This window comes from Myxine glutinosa, chromosome 8, assembly GCF_964187855.1.
Source record: "Myxine glutinosa chromosome 8, kmMyxGlut1.1, whole genome shotgun sequence".
Taxonomy (NCBI): Eukaryota; Metazoa; Chordata; class Myxini; order Myxiniformes; family Myxinidae; genus Myxine; species Myxine glutinosa.
The window spans coordinates 152,433,166-152,453,669 of NC_136268.1; the positions used below are offsets into that span (position 1 = coordinate 152,433,166).

At 44.9% G+C, this 20,504-nt stretch overlaps 1 protein-coding gene across 1 annotated transcript in view; it reads right to left on the reverse strand.

Annotated features, from left to right (window-relative positions):
• Positions 1–20,504, reverse strand: part of CWC27 (CWC27 spliceosome associated cyclophilin) — a 70,695-nt gene that overhangs the window by 44,524 nt on the left and 5,667 nt on the right. Inside the window, exons 4-9 of the mRNA XM_068103416.2 lie at positions 14,904–15,007; positions 7,019–7,168; positions 5,502–5,600; positions 3,015–3,118; positions 802–871; positions 595–668 (exon numbers count right to left, since the gene is read on the reverse strand). Coding sequence (XP_067959517.2) covers positions 595–668; positions 802–871; positions 3,015–3,118; positions 5,502–5,600; positions 7,019–7,168; positions 14,904–15,007 — 601 coding nt within the window. The remainder of the gene's footprint in view (positions 1–594; positions 669–801; positions 872–3,014; positions 3,119–5,501; positions 5,601–7,018; positions 7,169–14,903; positions 15,008–20,504) is intronic.

Below are 20,504 nucleotides of genomic sequence, written 5' to 3' on the forward strand. Positions count from 1 at the left end.
AGCGAACAAGCACGTGTCCGGGAGGAGAGAAAGAATCAATATATAATTCTTTGTCTCAGAAGGTGAGGTGAGGGGGAGAAAACAAAATAAAAGAAACAAGCAATACAGCGAAGGAAATAACCCAAACCGACAAAACACCGAAGGGGGGAGGGCAGCCCCAAGTCACCAGGCCGCGCACGAGGTACGACTCAGAAAACGATTAACTACACACAAGTTTGCACGAACCACAAACCAACACCAACTAGAAACACACAATAACACGTACACAGCAAAATAACCAGTGGAAATTTGACAAAGACAAGAATGGGAAAACACTCAAACTTCGATGCTGTGGAGAGCTCGAAGCACGCCTCACTCGCCCGAGAATCACTCGAGAGAGAATCACTAGCGTCCACACATATTGACGAATTTTCATCAAACTTGGCATGTGAGACCCGACCTACTTTAAAGTTGTCCAGTCAGTTCAGTTGAGTTCTGCTTCCCTGGAAGCTCTAGTTTTATACTAGTATTATCCAGATGTCCAAATCGCAATGCAATCTGGTTGGCATCAGATATATTCACAAGCAAAAGTTATACAAGCCACTTCAAACTTACGTGACTGGAATGGAACTAAGATGGCAATCGTTCAGAAGTAAATCATGGCTGCTCTTGCTCTTCCCTCGAAGTTCCTGAAAACAAGAATTTTTAGTTTGATTTTTCAAGAAATACCAGAATTTATATTAAAAGCCACACATAGATCCTTCATCTACCATGTACTCCAATGTCCAATGCACATTAAATACCATGCTTTTACACACTCACCTGAGTTGTTTGTATCATCTGCCCTTCGTCCTCTGCTGCTTCATCACCAAATGAAAGTAAACTGAGGTTTCTGAAAAATAAAGGTCACGTAGATTATTTAGCAGAATAAAAAAAGAGAGGGAGTAAAGAATGTCAAAAGCAAAAAGGATGATATCAAATTATTGCATAATGAGAGCAAAGTGTTGTGGGGGAGAGGGAATTGATATGAAATGGGGCATTGGAGTTTTTGGTAGGTGAAGGATCTGTGTAGGGCTCAAGATTCACTTGCTCACCTTCACTCTTTCATTCCTCTTTTCTCCCACCTTTGGAACAAACTCCCTCACTCTCTTCAATCCCACTCCTCCCTCCAGGTCTTTAAAAGAGCTGTTCACCACCATCTCTTATCTTCCCCCATCCAAAACCTTGATCTTTTCTACCCCCGTTAATTCACCCCAGATCCACTTTTTTGAAATACCGACTTCTCTCCTGGAAGTCCTAGCAGTGTCCATGTGTTTTATACCTCTCCCACACCCCCCTCCCCCTTTTCATGCCCCCATCCCAAGCCCTCTCCCTACCACAGATCTCCCGATGTTCCTGTTCTCTGCTGTTGTACTTGTGTGCTTCCCTCTCTCTCCCCATCTTGTGTCTCGCTCCCTTTATTGTATGTTTTGTGTGTCGGTTTTTATTTATTTTTTGTGATTAATATAAGCTCTTACATGAGCCTCGATCTTGTATACCAAAAAAAATAAATCGGCCAATCAGGAAGGTGGACCTCTTTTCTGCAGGCAGAAAGCTTGACAAGCAAAGCAGAGTGCCAGACTGTGTCAAATGCCCAAACTATGTTCAGAGACACGAACCTAGCGTTTTACTTGAGAGTCAGGGTGTCCATCCATTGGATATGCTGCTGGTCTTTCTGCAAAGTAGAATGACTGGAACAGTATCCAAACTGATGACCTGATATGAGGCCATTTGAGTTAGGTGCGGAGTGCATCTCTGGTGTACCCATTCCAACACCTTGATATTTTCTACCCCCATTAAAACACTTTAAATCCCCAACTTCTTTCCTGAAATTCCTAGACGTGTTAATTTGTTAATATCCCTCCCTTCTCCCCCAGCCTTCCCCCTTCCACCGATCGACCGACGTCCCTGTTCACTTCTGTTGTTGTGCTTGTGTGCTTCCCTCTCTCCCCTCTTGTCTCCCGCTCCCTTCATTGTATGTTTTATGTGTCTGTGCTTTCATCCGTTTTCCAGTAATTATCTCCCGAAGACATGGGTAATGAACGTAGAGCAGCAACGAAGGTTGGAAAGGGTGGAAATGCGAATGGTTCGACGGATGTGCGGAGTATCGTTGAGAGAGAGGAAGACAAATGATGAATTGCGAAAGATGATGGGAATAGAGCCTGTGATTGATGCTGTGAAGAGGAACAGGTTGAGATGGTTTGGTCATGTGTTGAGGAAGGATGAAAGTGACTGGTTGAGAAGAGTGATGGAAATGAATGTAGAAGGAAGTAGAAGACGGGGAAGACCGAGAAAGACTTGGCTAAAGATGGTGGAAGAAGAAATGCGGGCAAGGGGGTTAACAAGGGGAGATGCAGAAAATAGGGCAAAATGGAGAAGATTGTCGTGGGGACCACAAGGCTAACCCCCACTCTAGCAGGGAAAATGGCCTTTAAAATGCATGTTGTTGTTGTTGTTGTTGTTGAGTTAGGTGCGGACTAAATGTTGGCTACCTACGGTCATGAATTCCATGACTATGCTTATAAATGAAAATCATAAGGAATTAAACCTCTTGCTAATTAATCTGAAGGCTGAACAACTAGTTTCTCTGTTCAAAGTCGTGGAGGCGCCTTGTCATGTCAGTCTCTAATGGATACTCCCAATCCATCTCAAACTACCACACCACACATTCTACTCGAGACGAGGCAGAATGTCTTAATTCTGTGATAGGCCAAGAGCGCATCAGGGTCCATCTTCTCAAATCCTTCTCTGGTGCACTCATTTATCCTCTGTCTGAGCTTTGACCATTCCTTCTACTTCGGTCGCCTCCGGTTTGCCTGGTTAAACTCCCATAACGCAGGCTTACTGCCCCCACTCCACTCGGTTACTAATTATCTCCCGTTTGTGGAATAACAAAGTTAGTTTGCATCCGTCTTCCAGAGAAAACTTGGTGTAACTGCCAGGTCGTGTTTTATAGAAAACCGAGAGTTTTATGGGATGGCTTAGAAAGAACAAACCTGTGAGGAAGAGCATGGCATGTTCTCATTGATACTCCAGAATTATCTGGCTCCTTAAACCTCCTTGGTCGAGGCACCAACTCTTCAAATGGGTTTGAAAGCACCTGCCAAAGAAGTAAAACGGTCACCCCTGTGTCACTCTTATAACTGCATTCCATTTTATACTTTTCCTCCTCCTTGTGTTGCAATCGTTTTTTTATTACATATTCAAACTTTCCCATGGCTTTCACCTAAATTGTTTACTGGAACCGTTGCAAGATAGAAACATGGCTGTAACTCATTACAAGCACTACGAAGAATGGTGCATCTCTAGAAGCCATTGTCTACTAACATTATTATGATTATTTTGTATGCAGCCTGTGGCTGCTGGTTGCAGCATTTCTGGGAACGCGGGTGTGATGCTGATGCAGTGCCCCATTTCCAGTAAGCTGGTACTCATTTTGCCAACTGTGGAAGGATGACAGGCTGAGTCAACACACCCGGGGTTATTTAAGGGCACGACAAGGGCTGAAACTCAAGACCCTCAGATCTTTGGGCGGCCACCTTAACTTAACCTTAACGGCCTTGCTCCCCCAACTCTATCTGTGCTCTGTCCCCCAAATATTCCTGCAGGACGCACAAGATCTGCCAGCAACCCTCTTATGGTTAACCAGCCAAAATCATGACTCTCTGCCCACCTTCACTCTTTCATTCCTCTTTTATCCCACTTCTGGAACAAACTCCCACACTCTCTTCAATCCCTCTCCTCCCTCCCAGGTCTTTAAAACAGCTGTTCACCGCCATCTCTTATCTTCGCCCATTCCAACACCTTGATCTTTTCTACCCCCATTAAAACACTTTAAATCCCCAACTTCTTTCCTGAAATTCCTAGACGTGTTAATTTGTTAATATCCCTCCCTTCTCCCCCAGCCTTCCCCCTTCCACCGATCTACCGACGTCCCTGTTCACTTCTGTTGTTGTGCTTGTGTGCTTCCCTCTCTCCCCTCTTGTCTCCCGCTCCCTTCATTGTATGTTTTATGTGTCTGTGCATGTTTTCATGTTCAATGTGTTAGCTCTTACACGAGCCTCGATTCTGTATACAAAAATAAAAAGTCGAGATCGATGAAAGATCCATTTCTTATTGATAGGATCAAGGCTACTGACCGATGCATTTGCTGCTGAATTGAGGCCAAATAAAGATGCACTTGTTGAGCAATACATCAAAGCCAATTAAATATGTCCTGCATAGTCATTAGGGATTTACAGAATACAGATTATCGGTATAAGAAGATGCACTGATGAGTGATTGGTCTAATTCATTTCTCCATGGGAACTTCACTTTAAACCAGTGGTTCTTAATCTTTTTAAAGGCGCCGAACCCTAATGAAACCCACCGAACACTCACGGAACCCCTAAAATTTGACCAAAAAATTAAGAAGAATTGCATCTTAATGCGTTTTCTGTTCTTCTTTTCGGGAGGCGATCTGGGAAAGGCGTGGTTTTGTTTTGGCAAGGGCCACCCTCAAATCATTTTCGCATGCAAGCCTGCTCCTTTTCTTTGTTTTAATGTCCACCAGTTTCGAAAACGCATGCTCGCAGAGATACGTTGTAACGAACGGCGTGAGGATCTCAAGGGCAATTTTACTGATGTGAGGATACCCTTCCATTTGGCGGCACCAAAACGTTGAGAGCGTTGTTGTGCCGAAGACTTGTTGTTGAGTCTGGCTCTGCTGAAGTTCGATGAGGTCGTCGAGGTATTGGTCGTTGACATCTGCCGTTGCAACGTCGAAAGTAAACGGCTGCCGCACCCATGCTGGGTATTGCTCTTGGTCGGGGAAGTAGCCGTCGAATGACTTTCCCAGCTCATCCAAGTGCGTGGCAATCGCTTGCTGCAGCTCCCCCGGCACAGCAGTGCCTCCAACTTCAGACTCATCTTCGATCCCGCTCACGCACTCGTCCAGTAGCGAAAAGTTCGCGAAGTTGTCGTTCTCTGTTCGCCGCCTCCACAACGGTAACTTCTTTCGGAAAGTGCTCAGCTTTTCTTCAGATTCGATGACATTCACTCCACCGCCCTGCATCTGGCAATTGAGATGAGTGAGTGCGTCGAAGATGTCAGCCAAGTACGCCAAGGCGAGGATGAACTCTGACTCTTGGAAGTGCATTGGATGGCAATGCTGGTGTTCTCGCAAAAACAGGGCTAATTCTACATGCAAGTCAAAAACACAGCTCACTACCTTCCCTCGTGATAACCATTGAACGTGAGAGTGGTAGAGAAGGACTTCGAATTCAGAGCTGATTTCATTGCACAGTTATTTGAAGATGCGATGATTTAGAGCACGGCTTCGCACGTAATTCACAGTTTCAACGACTATTTTCAGAACATTGGCCAGTTTTGGAGGCAGGGTTTTTGATCAAAAATCAAAAAATTTGGTCAATTTTGGCAGGGTTTCTAAAACATCTTAAATTTTTCCATAAAATGCATGTATATGGTGTGCGCCTATTTCATACCTCAGTCGAGCGAATAGAATGAGGATTGATCACGTCATCACCCGGTCCCAATTCTACCTCGGCTAACCTCAGCATGTTAAACACTGTTGTTCCAGAAACCTGCAAAGACACCCAAAAGACATCCATCTGTTTTGGGGCAATTGGCCAAGGGGCATGGAATTGTATAAAAATCAAAGAAAAGGCTTCACCCAGATACAACTCACTCATGTATAAACCACCTTTAGAGGCCATTTTTCCCCGCAAGCGGGGGTTGGCCTTTTTCGGGAACTGTGGTTGTTGTTGTTTTTCGGTCCCCTTTTTGAAGCAATGTTTTACGGCCGGATGCCCTTCCTGACGCCAACCCTTTTTTCCGCCTTTAACGACAAGCAGGGAATTACCAGTGAGCTGGTACTCAATTTTCCGACCTCGGAAGGATGACAGGCTGAGTAAACCCCCCTGGCGTTAATTCAGCGATTGACCATGAATGCTCTTACTCACTCATGTATAAACTCACTTAACTCACTCATAACTCACTACTCACTCACTCACTCATGTATGTTAACTCACTCATGTATAAAAGGAAGAAATGTGTGAATGAACTCAACAGCAAATTCTGACGAATATAATTTTCCATCAAAAATAAGATTTTATTGTTCAGCAATGATACGGTTCACCTTAGACATGGCTTATTCTGACAGAGATATGCAAAATATTTTGAGTTTTCATGTTGAATTTGAACCCAAATTATGTAGAGCAGATACTGAATGAAAATAATTATTTGTTAGAATCCCATATACATATTTGATAAGCTCCATCAACTGTCACAGTTAAGCCAATCGGGTAACATGATTACCTTGAAAGTATTAGTTTCAATCTCACTCTGTACATTAAAACCCAAAAACTATCCAAAGGAATAATTAGGGGCAAAATCAACTTCTGAATTATTTTCAAGTTTTAGAACCTGGAACTACATACATTGCTGCATCAATACATACATAGAACTGGTCACCTGCTTTGCAAGCCTCTACCCTTTTCCGCAAAACCAATGGCAACACCTATCAATGTTTTCTCATTCTTGATAGTGTCTTTTGCTGATCAAGAACATTTCCTAAATAAATACGTCACTCTGCTGAATGCACAGTAAGAGCATTCAGTTTGTGGGAACAACACTATAGTGTCCTTGAGCTCCCCCTCCATCCCCCCCCCCCCCTCCTCACCCCTTACCATGTCATCCCACCCCCACTTGTTCATCTTCCAAAGAGGGTTGTATCCACATGACACTCCTTCACAGCCATGTTGCTGACGACACAAGCAGTTGGGAGCTTTTTATGCCTTCGCTGATGAAGTCGCCGGAGGCATTATTGTTTATATATTTGCATATTTTCTTAGAAGATGGAGATATAGCTCCAACACAAGAGTGAATTTTGATAGTTTTCTCTGACATTTCTTATTTTAACTCCATAAATGGCACATGTTCATGAGTTGACAACAACAACAAAGCATAAGTTAAGAAAATTCAAAGTGACCATCATAATCACCTTCCCAAATATTGTGTGTTTGCGATTGAGGTGGTCAGCACGTGCAAGGGTGAAGAAGAATTCTCCCATGTCAATTTCTTCATCTCTCGCCTCAGCTGCCAGTGCCAACAACCCTCGGTGCAAAAACCGCAACCTTTGGTGGATCTCCAGCTTCAAAAACAAACAAACAAATAAATATGACAGAATATTGTTGCTTGTGGGGTTTTTGTAAGAAATGAAAGAAAATCGAACTCACAAGAAAATAATTGTGGTGGTTAAGCATTCAAATTGGGAACGAGAAAGGGTTATAGCAGTACTTCCAATACCCAGCCTGACAAAAAAAAACATGAAATTACGGATTTTAGTTTATTCCTGCTCATAATTTGGACCCAATCAGGCTTGTGTATATGCAGGAATTCATTTGCAAAGAAAGGTGCCTGATCCAAACTCATGGGTATTCCCCCTCTCTCCTGGAGAACTCCTGTTGCCAAAGGTAAAGTAGCCATATTTTAAAAGAAATCTAAACTTCCTTCAAGTTTATTTTTTGAGAAACTACATAACTAGGGCAATGCGACTGTCGCCAATATGCCTCCGCATAGTACCACAATGGGTACATGCCCTCGTTCACTGTTCTAAAAATAAACAAGTTTGATTTAAATCCCTTCAGCTGTTTTCAAGTATCACATTTTCACCAGCCATGACAGGTTTCACATCGATCGGTGAAGCGGTTTCAGAGAAGGGATTGTTTTTAAATATCGGCTCTCAAGCTAATATATCTGCCATACCACATGACTTATGACCTCAAAGATGTACACTTGCATATGTATGGGTAGGGGATCATGTTTGTGAAGTTTCGTGTTGATCGGATAAGGTTCGTTTTTCTATCCAAGATGGCTGTTTTTCTATCCAAGATCATTATCATGCTTTTGTTCCCTATTGGGAGTACTTGACAATGTGCCAAGTTTCAAATTTTTCCATTCAGCGGTTTCCGAGAAATCTTTTTTTAATTATTTGCGTTTATTCCAAGATGGCTGCCATACCACATGACCTATGAGGTCACAATTATGATAAAAACATTCTGCATGGGTGTCACACCTACCCTGAAAGTTTCGTCTCAATTGGACATGTGGTTTCTGAGAAAAACGACGTTTAGCCCGTACGGACAGATGGAAGGCCAACCTGAAAACATAATGCCACCTCCGGGGCCGGAGGCATAAAAATGAACTTTTTTTTTAGATCAGTGTGCTCTTTTTTGATCGACTGCAATGTTACTACCTCTGGTATTTTCTTTATCTAGCTATCTGTCCAATGTGGTCACGAGTTTTTCATGTGGAATATCCATTTATCCGTGTATAATGTAGAAAAATCACAAGTTAATAGGCATTGAGCCATACCTCTTGCTGTTACCCCGCACATGCGAAGTGAAAAGTGGGGGTTAAACAATTGGTCCATATCCATCCATCCATCTTTCCACAAACATTAATTTATGATCAAGGAACAACTTATTTAAATTGAATGTTATATTTTGAACATGAATCAGAACATGAAAAGGAAGATAAGTTTGCCATTCTAATGTGCTTTGGCTCTGAATTTGTCCCAATTGCGCATGCGGAGAGGGGTGAGATGTTTGTTTTTACTACGTCTGTCTGCGTGATAGTGATCCATCGTTTAAAATCATTCCAAACAGGGAACACTGTTTTTAAGGACATTCCAAAGGACACAAGCAACGGGCACAAAAAATTAATGTGACTTGTAAAATAAGGTGGTGTAATAGACACTGGGGCAATGGCAGTAAAACGGAGGTAAATTCAGGAAGTAATTTATTTACACGACTTTTACAATATTTTTATGACATAAATTGAATTATATACTTGAACACTGAAGAACACAAATTGCCCTCTTGTCACTTTCAAAACCTTTCCATTTAGCAGTACTTGGACATGTTAAATAGGGTGGTGTACAAGACTGCTTCAGTAGTGCTAAACTTCTGGATTTTTTTTAAACGATCTATAAGATCATTATTTTATTGAAATTAAAGTATATACCTGAACCATGTGTGGTGTAACGTGTTCTATGAACTCTCTAGTTAATGTTGTGATTTGTGAAGACGAAAGGATCCTTGTGCATTTTGGGGATGGAGTAAATTAATGGTAAATTAGAACATCACTCGGTGGAGCGCATACCTCGGCCAGGCTGAACAGTTTACATTTTGTATCCCATTAATAGGTCGGATCTGGATCTGGACCTGGACCAACATCAAATTGGCTTGTTCTTGTCACCGAACCAACTCGTCCCTTAAATTTCGTACAAATCCTTCCACAACTTTTTCAGATATCTTGTTCACAGACAAACAGATAGAAAGACAGACAGGGATGAAAACATAACGTCCCCTCACCTTCGGTGGCGGAGGTAATTATGGTGTTTATCTGGAACAACAGTTTTCTTGTTACGAGTGACTTGCATAGTTCTTTGAAGATCCACTTTATAAGTTCAATTCTTCAAAAAGTGTTTAAATGTAGAATGTTTTGCATACAAATGCAATATTATTGTTTGCTTTGACAATTGGAACAACGAGCAACGGTACCCGCTCTATGGGCGGGGCTTCAATTGGGAGGCCCAAATGAAAAGGCAAAATATCAGAAATTGAAGGCTTTTTTTTATTTTAAACGATTCATATAAACATCCGTTGAATCATATCACACGCAAATCATCAAAATCTAAACAGGACATGGCGCCCATTTTGAAAAAAGATTGAATTCTGCACAACGGAAGCGGCCGCTACACCTGTTTCTCAGTCGCTTTGCACACGCTGTCATGTTACTTCGGAGCCGCACATTTATATAAGAAGAGTTTGTCAGGAGTCGATCTACTCTCTCCTGGTACATATACAACAACAACAACATGCATTTTAAGGCCATTTTCCCTGCTAGAGCAGGGGTTAGCCTTGCGGTCCCCATGACAATCTTCTCCATCTTGCCCTATTTTCTGCATCTCTCCTTGTTAACCCCCTTGCCCGCATTTCTTCTTCCACCATCTTTAGCCAAGTCTTTCTCGGTCTTCCCCGTCCTCTACTTCCTTCTACATTCATTTCCATCACTCTTCTCAACCAGTCACTTTCATCCTTCCTCAACACATGACCAAAACATCTCAACCTGTTCCTCTTCACAGCATCAATCACAGGCTCTATTCCCATCATTTTTCGCAATTCATCATTTGTCTTCCTCTCTCTCAACGATACTCCGCACATCCATCGAACCATTCGCATTTCCACCCTTTCCAACCTTCGTTGCTGCTCGACGTTCATTACCCATGTCTCGCTCCCATAAATCAAAACTTCTCACACATGCAGCATACACCTTTCCCTTCAGCTTCAACGACACTCCCCTCCACGTCAGCACGCCACTCAGTTCCCGAAACTTCTTCCATGCACATCTCACTCCAGCAAACGTTGCCGAGTCTGAGCCACCTTCTCCATTCAGCATGTCTCCGAGGTAGCAAAATGTTTTCACACCTTCCAGCTTCACGCCGTCTCCAAGATCCAACTCAACATTTCCTCCATCTGCAGCTCCCTCTGTGCACACCTTACACTTGAATGTAGCTGCCACACTGGTTAATGACCCTCTCAGACCACTACATTTTTGATGAACCCACTCAGCGCACATTGTACATTGAATGGAGTTCACTCCGACACCCTTCCTGCACACAGCACATGGCCACTTCCCAGTTCTTTCCACCTCACCACATGCTTTACCACTTGCCATCACCTTCGTCTTTCCGATATTCACCTTCAGACCTTTTGTCTCCATACATTCCTTCCACTTGTTCATCTTTTCCTTCAGTCCATCCATACTTTCCGCAATCAACACCAGATCATCTGCATACAACAACTCCCACGGTAAACCCTCCTTTACGTTCTGAGGCAGCACCTCCATCACAGCTACAAATAGTAGTGGACTTAGTACCGACCCATGATGCACTCCCACCTTCACCTCAAACTCACCACTGTTCCCGTTCTTCGTCCTTACAGCTGTGCGTGCTCTTTTGTACATTGCCATCACTACTCTGATCAACCATTCCTCCACTCCTAACTTCCTCATTGCCCATGTCAATACTTTGCGTGGAACCCTATCGAATGCTTTCTCCAGATCAACAAACCAAAGAAACAACTTCTTCCTCTTCTCCATGTACTTCTCCTGCAACTGCCTCACAATAAAAAGCACGTCTGTCGTTCCTCTTCCTGGCATAAATCCAAACTGCATTTCGTCGATCTTCACTTTCTTCCTTATCCTCCTCTCCAACACCCTTTCCAATACCTTCATTCCGTGCTCCAATAACTTTATCGCTCAGTACGAGCCACACTCTAGAGGGTCACCTTTCCCCTTGTATAGAGAGACGAGGGTACTCAGTTCCCAATCCACTGGAATGCGGCCTTCTTTCACCGCCAGATTACAGATCTCTGTCATTCTCTTCACACCCCAACTTCCTGCTGCCTTCAACATATCTCCCACAACTCCCGTCGGCCCTCCCGCTTTTCTACTCTTCATTGCTTTTATCGCTTCCTCAACTTCTTTCTCGGTTATCTTCTCTGCCGGTCCTAAAACTGGGTTACTCTCTATGCTGCCATCCCATTCATTCTCTGTATTCAACAGCATGTCCATATATCTTTTCCATCTTCCTTTAATTCCATCTGGGTCCACAACGATTTGTCCCACTTCATCCTTAAAGCAACTCACCCCCATCACATCACACCTCTCTTTCGCTATCTGCTTTGCAATCCTGAATACTGCTCTCTGACCCTCTTCCGATTCCAAGCGTTCTCAAACATTTTCCTCCATGCATCCTGCGCCTTTGCTACCTCTTTCTTTGCAGCCTTCTTGGCTGCCTTATAACTTTCATGCTCTGCTGTTTCTGCTCCCGTACCCTTCGCCTTCTGCCACTCCTTGAACTTCTTCCTCTTCTCGTCAATCCTCTTTCCAACTTCATCATCCCACCACCATGTTTCCGAGTGCCTCGGTGGTCCTTTTGTCCATCCACATACCTCACCAACGGCTCCCAACAGACTAGCTTTCATTGACATCCAACCACTTTCAAGCTCAACCACATCATCCTCTACCCTACTCAGCCTCTCTTTTAATGCATCCCTTACCGTCACCTCTTTCAACCTCCACACCTTCATTCTCGGTTGGTACTTCACCCGCCGAGCTCTCCTCGCACCTTTCACCCTTATGTCGCAGACAACCAAGTGGTGCTATGAAACAGCCTCCTCCCCCGGGATCACCTTTGTGTCCGGGAGGTGCCCCCTATCTCGCCGATGCACCATCAGGTAGTCAACGGTTGTCGTCGACCCACCTGACGTGTATGTAACAAGCTTATTGTCCTCTTTCTGGAACTGAGTATTACAAATCAACAAATCAGCTCCATCAGCAAACTCCAAAATCCTTTCACCTTCTCCATTTCTCACACCGTATCCGTAACCCCCATGAACTCCCTCAAAACCATCCATACTCCTTCCCACATGTCCATTCAGGTCTCCTCCTACTACAACAACTTCCTCATCTTTCACGTTTTCCATCAGCTTCTCTATCGCACACCAGAACTTGTCCTTCTCTTCATCGCTCCAACCAACCTGCGGAGCATATCCCGAGATGACGTTCACCAAGAGCTTTACAATCATCATTTTCACCATCATCAACCTATCACTCACTCTCGTCACACTCACCACACTGTCTACAAATTCCTCAGAAAACAGGACACCAAAACACAATTCATTCCCTCCAGGCACCCTTGTCACACAAACTTGTATTTCTGTCCCTGCCTACCCTTCACCATTCACACCACTTCTCTTCCATCTCATCTCTTGCACACAACATATGTCCACTATTCTTCTGACCAATACTTCCACCACTTCTCCTGATCTCCCTGTCATTGTCTCTACATTCCATGTCCCAAACCTCAGAAACCGATCTCCACTTCGGGCTGTACCCTACCCATATGTAGTTGTAATTGTCATGGTTCTCTTTTTGAGGCAATGTTTTTATGGCCGGATGCCCTTCCTGACACCAACCCCCTTAGTCGTCTTTTACGACACGCAGGGATACGGTGTACCTATTCTAATCCGGGGTACACACTGGGAAACGTTTAAAACATGGAAATTCGGGGGGGGGGGGGGGGGGGCATCACGGCTGCGAGGGGCCCCGTCAGCACCACGCCACGGCGGCCCGGTCAGCACCACACCACGTCGGCCCGGTCAGCACCACACCACATCGGCCCGGTCAGCACCACACCACGTCGGCCCGGTCAGCACCACACCACGGCGGCCCGGTCAGCACCACACCACGGCGGCCCGGTCAGCACCACACCACGGCGGCCCGGTCAGCACCACACCACGGCGGCCCGGTCAGCACCACACAACGTCGGCCCGGTCAGCACCACACAACGTCAGCCCGGTCAGCACCACACCACGGCGGCCCGGTCAGCACCACACCACGGCGGCTCGGTCAGCACCACACCACGTTTGCCCGGTCAGCACCACGGCAGCCCGGTCAGCACCACACCCTTGGAAAGGACTTCGATGCTGTGGAGAGATCGAAGCAAGCCTCCTTGTTCGAGCGGACCGGAAGCGGAAGTCCATATATAATGTGCACATATATATAAGGATATAATATATTGTGGGCTTTCGCTAAAAATACTGGCAAATAATAACGGCGGGGTAGCAGAAAAGGAGGTGGGGTTGAGAGGTTGGGGTATTAAATCAAGCCTCTCAAAATATCAGCACCACACACCACGTCGGCCCAGAGTCTAGCGCGAAGTCCAAGGATATCAGCACGTCATCCAAAAACAGCTCCGGTTGGTGCGAACCACTCGGTCAATGGCGCGAACCAGGTCCCGACACGCCCTTGCTCGCTTGACCCCGATGAAGGCCTCGCTGGGTGTTCTCCAAACAGGGGCAAAATCGCCCAAGCCGCGCTGGATTTCGGCAGCAGAAGCCTTGCTCGCTCGGTCCCGTTGAAGGCCTCGCTGGGTGTTCTCCAAACAGGGGCAGGATCGCCCAAGCCGCGCTGGATTTCAGTGGCGGAAAGCAGCCACGAAGCGACGATATTCGGTCGGGCTGTAATGCGAACACCACGGCGGCCCGGTCAGCACCACACTCTTGGAAAGGACTTCGATGCTGTGGAGAGATCGAAGCAGGCCTCCTTGTTCGAGCGGACCGGAAGCGGAAGCCTGGTACGTATAATAAACAGTATTTGTAGAATTTCAACAAAAGCCACATCACTGTTCATATCGGTAAATATTATTCCATCGTGTTTGGAAAAACTGGAAAACTTGGAAAACTTGGAAAAACAATATAGCCTATTTTACTCCCAGGGGTCCCAGGAATACCCACTCAAAATATCGTTGTGATCGGTTGAGCCGTTTTTGCGGTACCTTCGAACGGACGGACGTTCGGACATTTGGTGAATTATAGGAAGAAAGCATGTTGTGTTTGAGGCTGTTTTAAATTGTCATGTGTCTCCAGATTGTCTAAAACTCCCTTCGGAGTATTGACTCAAAGTTTTCTTTTTCAAATCGACAAATCTCTTTTTTACGGGTTCCTCCACGTCCTTTAACCATTTTGTGCTTATAAATTTACTCTCATCCATTTACGCAGTCGTATTGTTATGAGCTCCGTTGCTTTATTCCAGTTAATTATTTTTGTTCGTCTCCAATTTGGTCCTTTTGTTCGTAATAGAATCAACTGTTTTGTCTCTTCACCTCTCTGAGATCGCCTGTGACGGCCAAGTTACGGATGATGAAAAGAGAAAGCAGGCTTTAGAGCTGGTTGCAACTGTTGTGACCAAATTCTGGTTTTGACAAGCTGTATAGAAGGTGGTTTTTAACGTAAATTAAAACAATCCTGTATCCCCACCTTAAATGGAGTGTCATTTTGTGCATCCCCAGCTTTGCCAGGTGTTCCACTCTGCACCACAAAATCTGGTATCACTCTGCAGAAGGGTACACCATCATATTGCCCTGCATGCGTAACAGTAAAGAGACACTGATGATGGGATGAAAAAAGCAGTGTTTAGGTTTAATACTGTTGCACAAAGTAAACCGTTTTATTGCTTCCATATTTTTAATGTTAAAAATAAAACAAGGCCCTCTAGCTGTCAGCAGTGTAAGATGCAAGCGCTGTGTTTTGGCATCCACTTTGGTGATGCCAACTACATGGTCTTAACGATCGGAAGTGAAGAAATTCTGGAGGTGGAAGTAGGGTTCCAAATGAAGGAGTCATGCACTCCAAAATCTGGTGGTGGCTTAAGATCTTAAGGTCCTGAGTTTTAGTCCCTGCCATGCCATACACAACACCAGGTGAGTTGACTCAGCCTGTCATCATGTCATCCTTCCGAGGTCAACAAAATGAGTACCAGATCTGGGGAAAATGAGCCATTAGACATTAGAGGTGGTGAACTGCTTCGGGGTGGTGAACCGGCTAGGATTGTGCCCCCGAGCCAATGAAACTGCCTCCAGTACAGAGATGGGGTCTCCGAAAAAACACCCAATTGGGGTAGAAAAATTTATTTTTCCACCTGGCCTAGTTATCCCCTTCTGAACAGTGGTCCTGTGAAAAGGTTTTGTTGTTTGAGGAGTAGGGGAAGGTTTTGCCAGTTTTTCCTCTTCTTTTTCTTTGTAGCCCTTCATGTTTCGTGGCTCTTAGCCTTGTTTAGGGTGAATTTCAATAAATAAATAATTATAAAACCTATGACCCCCATTCTGGAATATATTGTTGTGGTTTTTAGAACCCTCCACTTTGAAAATATCTGTAATATTCCCTTATAAATAATCCCCTGTAAATATTCCCATTTTTGTGTAAGGTCAAAGGTCGCACCCTAGTTAGGTCATATTGCAACACGTAGGACACCATAGGCTTCTTCTTTAGTTATCTCATTAGTATGTGTTCTATTTAAGGATCTGTTCCCAATAGTTGAATCTGCGTTGCATTAATCAAATAACCTAGGCCCCTTCAATTACCCCCAATCTATCTCTATCTATATATCTCTATCTCTCTCTATCTCTCTCTATCTCTATCTCTCTCTCTCTCTCTCTCTCCAAAGTGCCAGGAGCACCTACAGACGGGGCTTGTCCTTCCCAATGCTCACGTGATTTTATAGGCAGCGTTCGCTGCATTGAGCCGTCATCGTTGTCTTAGCGCTGGCTCCAAACGCCATTGAACACGAGGTCGGCTCGAGGAAAGAAGGGGCGGAGCCACGGGAAGAGGTGTGGCCTTGCCCACGAGCCGTCGAGGGTGGAGCCAGTGAGCCCTCGCTGACCAACCAGGGCTGAGGTGAGCTCGTTAGTGGGCCTAGCCCTATGAAGGCGGCTTGATTTCAACGCGCGATCTTATAAGCGTGAGCGCCAAGCCCTTTGACGGACTGCGCCGGGGGATGCTGATCGCAAGGAACTGCGCGAGGGGAGGTCATTGTGAACGGACTGCGCCGGGGGAGGCTGATCGTAAGGAACTGCGTGAGGGGATGTCATTGTGAACGGACTGCGCCGGGGGACGCTGGTCGTAAGGAACTGCGCGAGGGGAGGTCATTGTGAACGGACTGCGCCGGGGGATGCTGATCTTAACGAACTGCGCGAGGGGAGGTCATTGTGAACGAACTGCACGGGGAGTGCTCGATTGATTGTCACTGCATTGAGCGATCTGCGCGAGGGTACCCTCTGAGACGAACGTTGGGCGAGAGAGAGTTGGCACGAAGATTATGTACGCGGCATCCCAGTCCCTCGCATAATTATAAGGTCCGGTCGCGCGCCAACGACACGCAAAGCTGCCTGCCATTCTTCACGGCGGACCCGGAGCCTGGAGCGGACCCGGAGCCTGGACCGGACCCCATCGCCTGGACCTTTCATCCCTGCTATTCCCCATTCGTGTAAGTGTGTTTGTACTGTCCTGGGCGTGTGATAAAATAAAGAGTGTTTAAGGATTGCCCTGTGTATCTGCTTCTTCCTCTTCCTGTACAGTCTTACCTTTCGTTTCTTCCTTGGTTTTGGTTTTGTACATAATTAATAAACCTGTGTTCTTCCTTCTTATTCTTTGGGTTTCCTCTCATCCGGTCGCTTTAGTGATTTCTCCATTGATATACGTGGCACGATTTGGCCAACGCTCAGGATCGGGTTAGTCTTTTGTTAACGGCCCGAGTCGCAGCTCGCTTCGCTCGGCGTATCCATTAACGCTGCGGCTCGGGTGGAAATTATTTCCTCGCTCACGGCCGGTCTTAGTACGCAGGTATTTGGGACTTCATTGACTAATATGACCCTGGCTACTACCCGACCGGGAGTGACGTCATAATTTCTAGGACCGGAGACGGCCAGCTTAATAGACGAGGGGGATAACCCCCCCCCCCCCTCGGTAAGGGGAGCGCCGTAATCCGAGATCCGCAACAATATATATATATATATATATATATATATATATATACATATATATATATATATATACATATACATATATATATATATATATACATATATATATATATATACATATATATATATATACATATATATATATATATATATACATATATATATATATATACAGACTTGGCATTTAATATGGAATCTTTTTTTTGTGGGGGTGAGCTTACTTTTCAAGATGACTTGGAACCAAAAGTTCATTGGAATTATGTTGAAATTATTCTAGATTTTGTTAATGTGACCTTTAAAAGAAACAAAAACCACATTTGACATTTCGAAGCAAATAAATTGATCCTTGAAAGTGATGTAAACAGATATCAAACTCAATTCACGGACAGTATTGTGTTAAACTTCTGTACGTTTTCCAGAAGTATCTCTTTATTTTGCACATTAGCCAAAAAAAATTTCAACAAAAACAAAAGCTAAATTATGACTGGGATTACGGACAGTAAAATTACAGTTCAGTACTTCGTGTAACACCCACAAGCATTCAGGAGAGCACGTACACGTCGAGGCATGCTGTTCACGAGATTTGCCAAGGTTTGGACAGGAATCGCTTGCCATGCAGTGACAATAGCCTGCTGCAATTCACGCACAGAGGTCGGCTGCTGGTCCAAGTTGTCGATTTGACGCGTTAATTCTGCCCACAAGTTCTCTATCGGATTCATATCCGGGGACATGGCAGGCCACTCCATATGCTCTACACCACGGTCAGCAAGAAAGTGTTGGATCATGCGAGTACGATGACGCCGTGCATTGTCATCTTCGAAGACAACATTTCCTCGAAAGGCTGCACGAGCAAATGGAAGCAATGTTCCTTCCAGAATGACCCTGTACTTGAACTGGTTCAGGTTTCCATTCAGAACAAACAGGTCAGTTTTGCCCCCTGCATGAAAAGCAGCCCAAACGGTCACCCCACCACCTCCAGCTTGGACTATTGGCACTATACAATCTTCGTTGTGGGCTTCATGCACTTGTCTGCGCACTCGGACGTGGCCATCTTGACAATTGACCAGAAATCTAGACTCGTCACTGAAGGTCACGTGATTCCAGTGTCCTGGCTGCCATTGACGGTGCTCTCTGGCCCACTGCAATCGGCGCTGGCTGTTTTGTCTGGTCAGGCGTGGCTTTCTCAGGGGGTGCCTGGCACGATAGCCTGCTTGAACCAGTCGTTGGTTGACTAGCCTTCTGGATACAGGCACATTTGTCAGTTGCTGCCACTCAGCCCTAAGCCGATTAGCTGACTTGGTATGGCCATTGCAGACTAACCGGTGCAGCTGGCGATCATCTCTCCTTGTGGTTCTGCGTGGACGTCCTGGCCTCGGTATTGGAGTAGGGACACCCCTCTGAGCATTTCGTTTCAGGATCTTTGACACCTGACCTTGAGTGATGCCATACTGGCGAGCAATAGCACGCTGTTTCATGCCAGAATTTCGTAAAGCCACCACTCCATGACAAACAGCATTGTCAAGTTGACGGACCATCTCCAGAGGAAGCGGCAATAACTTTTGTAGACGTGCAGCAGTTGTTTTCCATTAATACAGAACGCAACAACCCTTATATACCCGATTGTGAAGCCAATCGTCAAATGTACCTGTCCTTACATTTTGTCACACCACCTGTGATATAATCCTGTTATTGACTTCTTGCTGCGAAAGACAATCAGTGACATGGTTCTTTCAACAAAGACATCACCGAAGGGTAAAAGAAACTCACCAGATTGATATACTGAGTTCAGAAAGTAAACCCAAGTCAAGGAAAAAAAAAAATTCCATATTAAATGCCAAGTCTGTATGTATATATATATATATATATATATATATACTGAAACGCAAAAGAAACTTACCACCTTTGAAACCTTTAAATATCAACAATAACACTGCGTGTAGTAAATGTGTGAACTTATTTGTGGACAATAGTGTCCTCGCTGTCAGACAAAATGGTCACGGATGGTCACTTGAACCTTCAATGGTCACTTCATAGCACAGCTGTTGAACAGCCCTTTTGACTGTCAGTGATTAGCCAAGGGGTACGGGATGATTTTAATGAGCTGCACGTGATGTCTTGATATTGGCTTTAAAAAGGCCAGTGCAAAATGGGCATTTTGACCGAAAAATTTGACCATTTTGACCAACTTCAAAAAGACCGAAAACGCAAAAGAAACTTACCACCTTTGAAACCTTTAAATATCAACAATAACACTGCGTGTAGTAAATGTGTGAACTTATTTGTGGACAATAGTGTCCTCACTGTCAGACAAAATGGTCACGGATGGTCACTTGAACCTTCAATGGTCACTTCATAGCACAGCTGTTGAACAGCTGTTTTGACTGTCAGTGATTAGCCAAGGGGTACGGGATGATTTTAATGAGCTGCACGTGATGTCTTGATATTGGCTTTAAAAAGGCCAGTGCAAAATGGGCATTTTGACCGAAAAATTTGACCATTTTGACCAACTTCAAAAAGACCGAAAACGCAAAAGAAACTTACCACCTTTGAAACCTTTAAATACCCAGAACTGAGACCTGAGACCACCCAGAACTGAGACCTGAGACCACCCAGAACTGAGAACCTTTCAGCATGACAACGCTCGTCCCCATGCTGCTCGCTTTACCACTGCATTTCTCCAAGGTGAGAACATCAACACCATGCAGTGGCCTGCACTCTCCCCTGACCTGAATCCCATGGAGCACCTGTGGGATGAGCTTGGGAGACGCGTAGTTGGCAGGGCTAGGACACGGGCAGAGCTGCTTCAGACATTGAGGACGGAGTGGGACAGAATCCAGCAGCAATCCATCCAAAGACTAGTAGGCAGTATACGCCGACGATGCACTGCCTGTATCCAAAACAATGGTGGCCACACACGCTATTGAAAGGGGACTGACATTGCACCCTGTGCTGTTCTGTACTGGAGAACAAACTGATGAGATGGTGGATCTTGGTCAAAAACTTGACATGTCATGAATAAAATGCCAATGTTTCAATTAGCAATTGTTGGTTTGTTTTATTTTGAACTGTTACAATTTTATTACATTTCAAACAAGTGGTA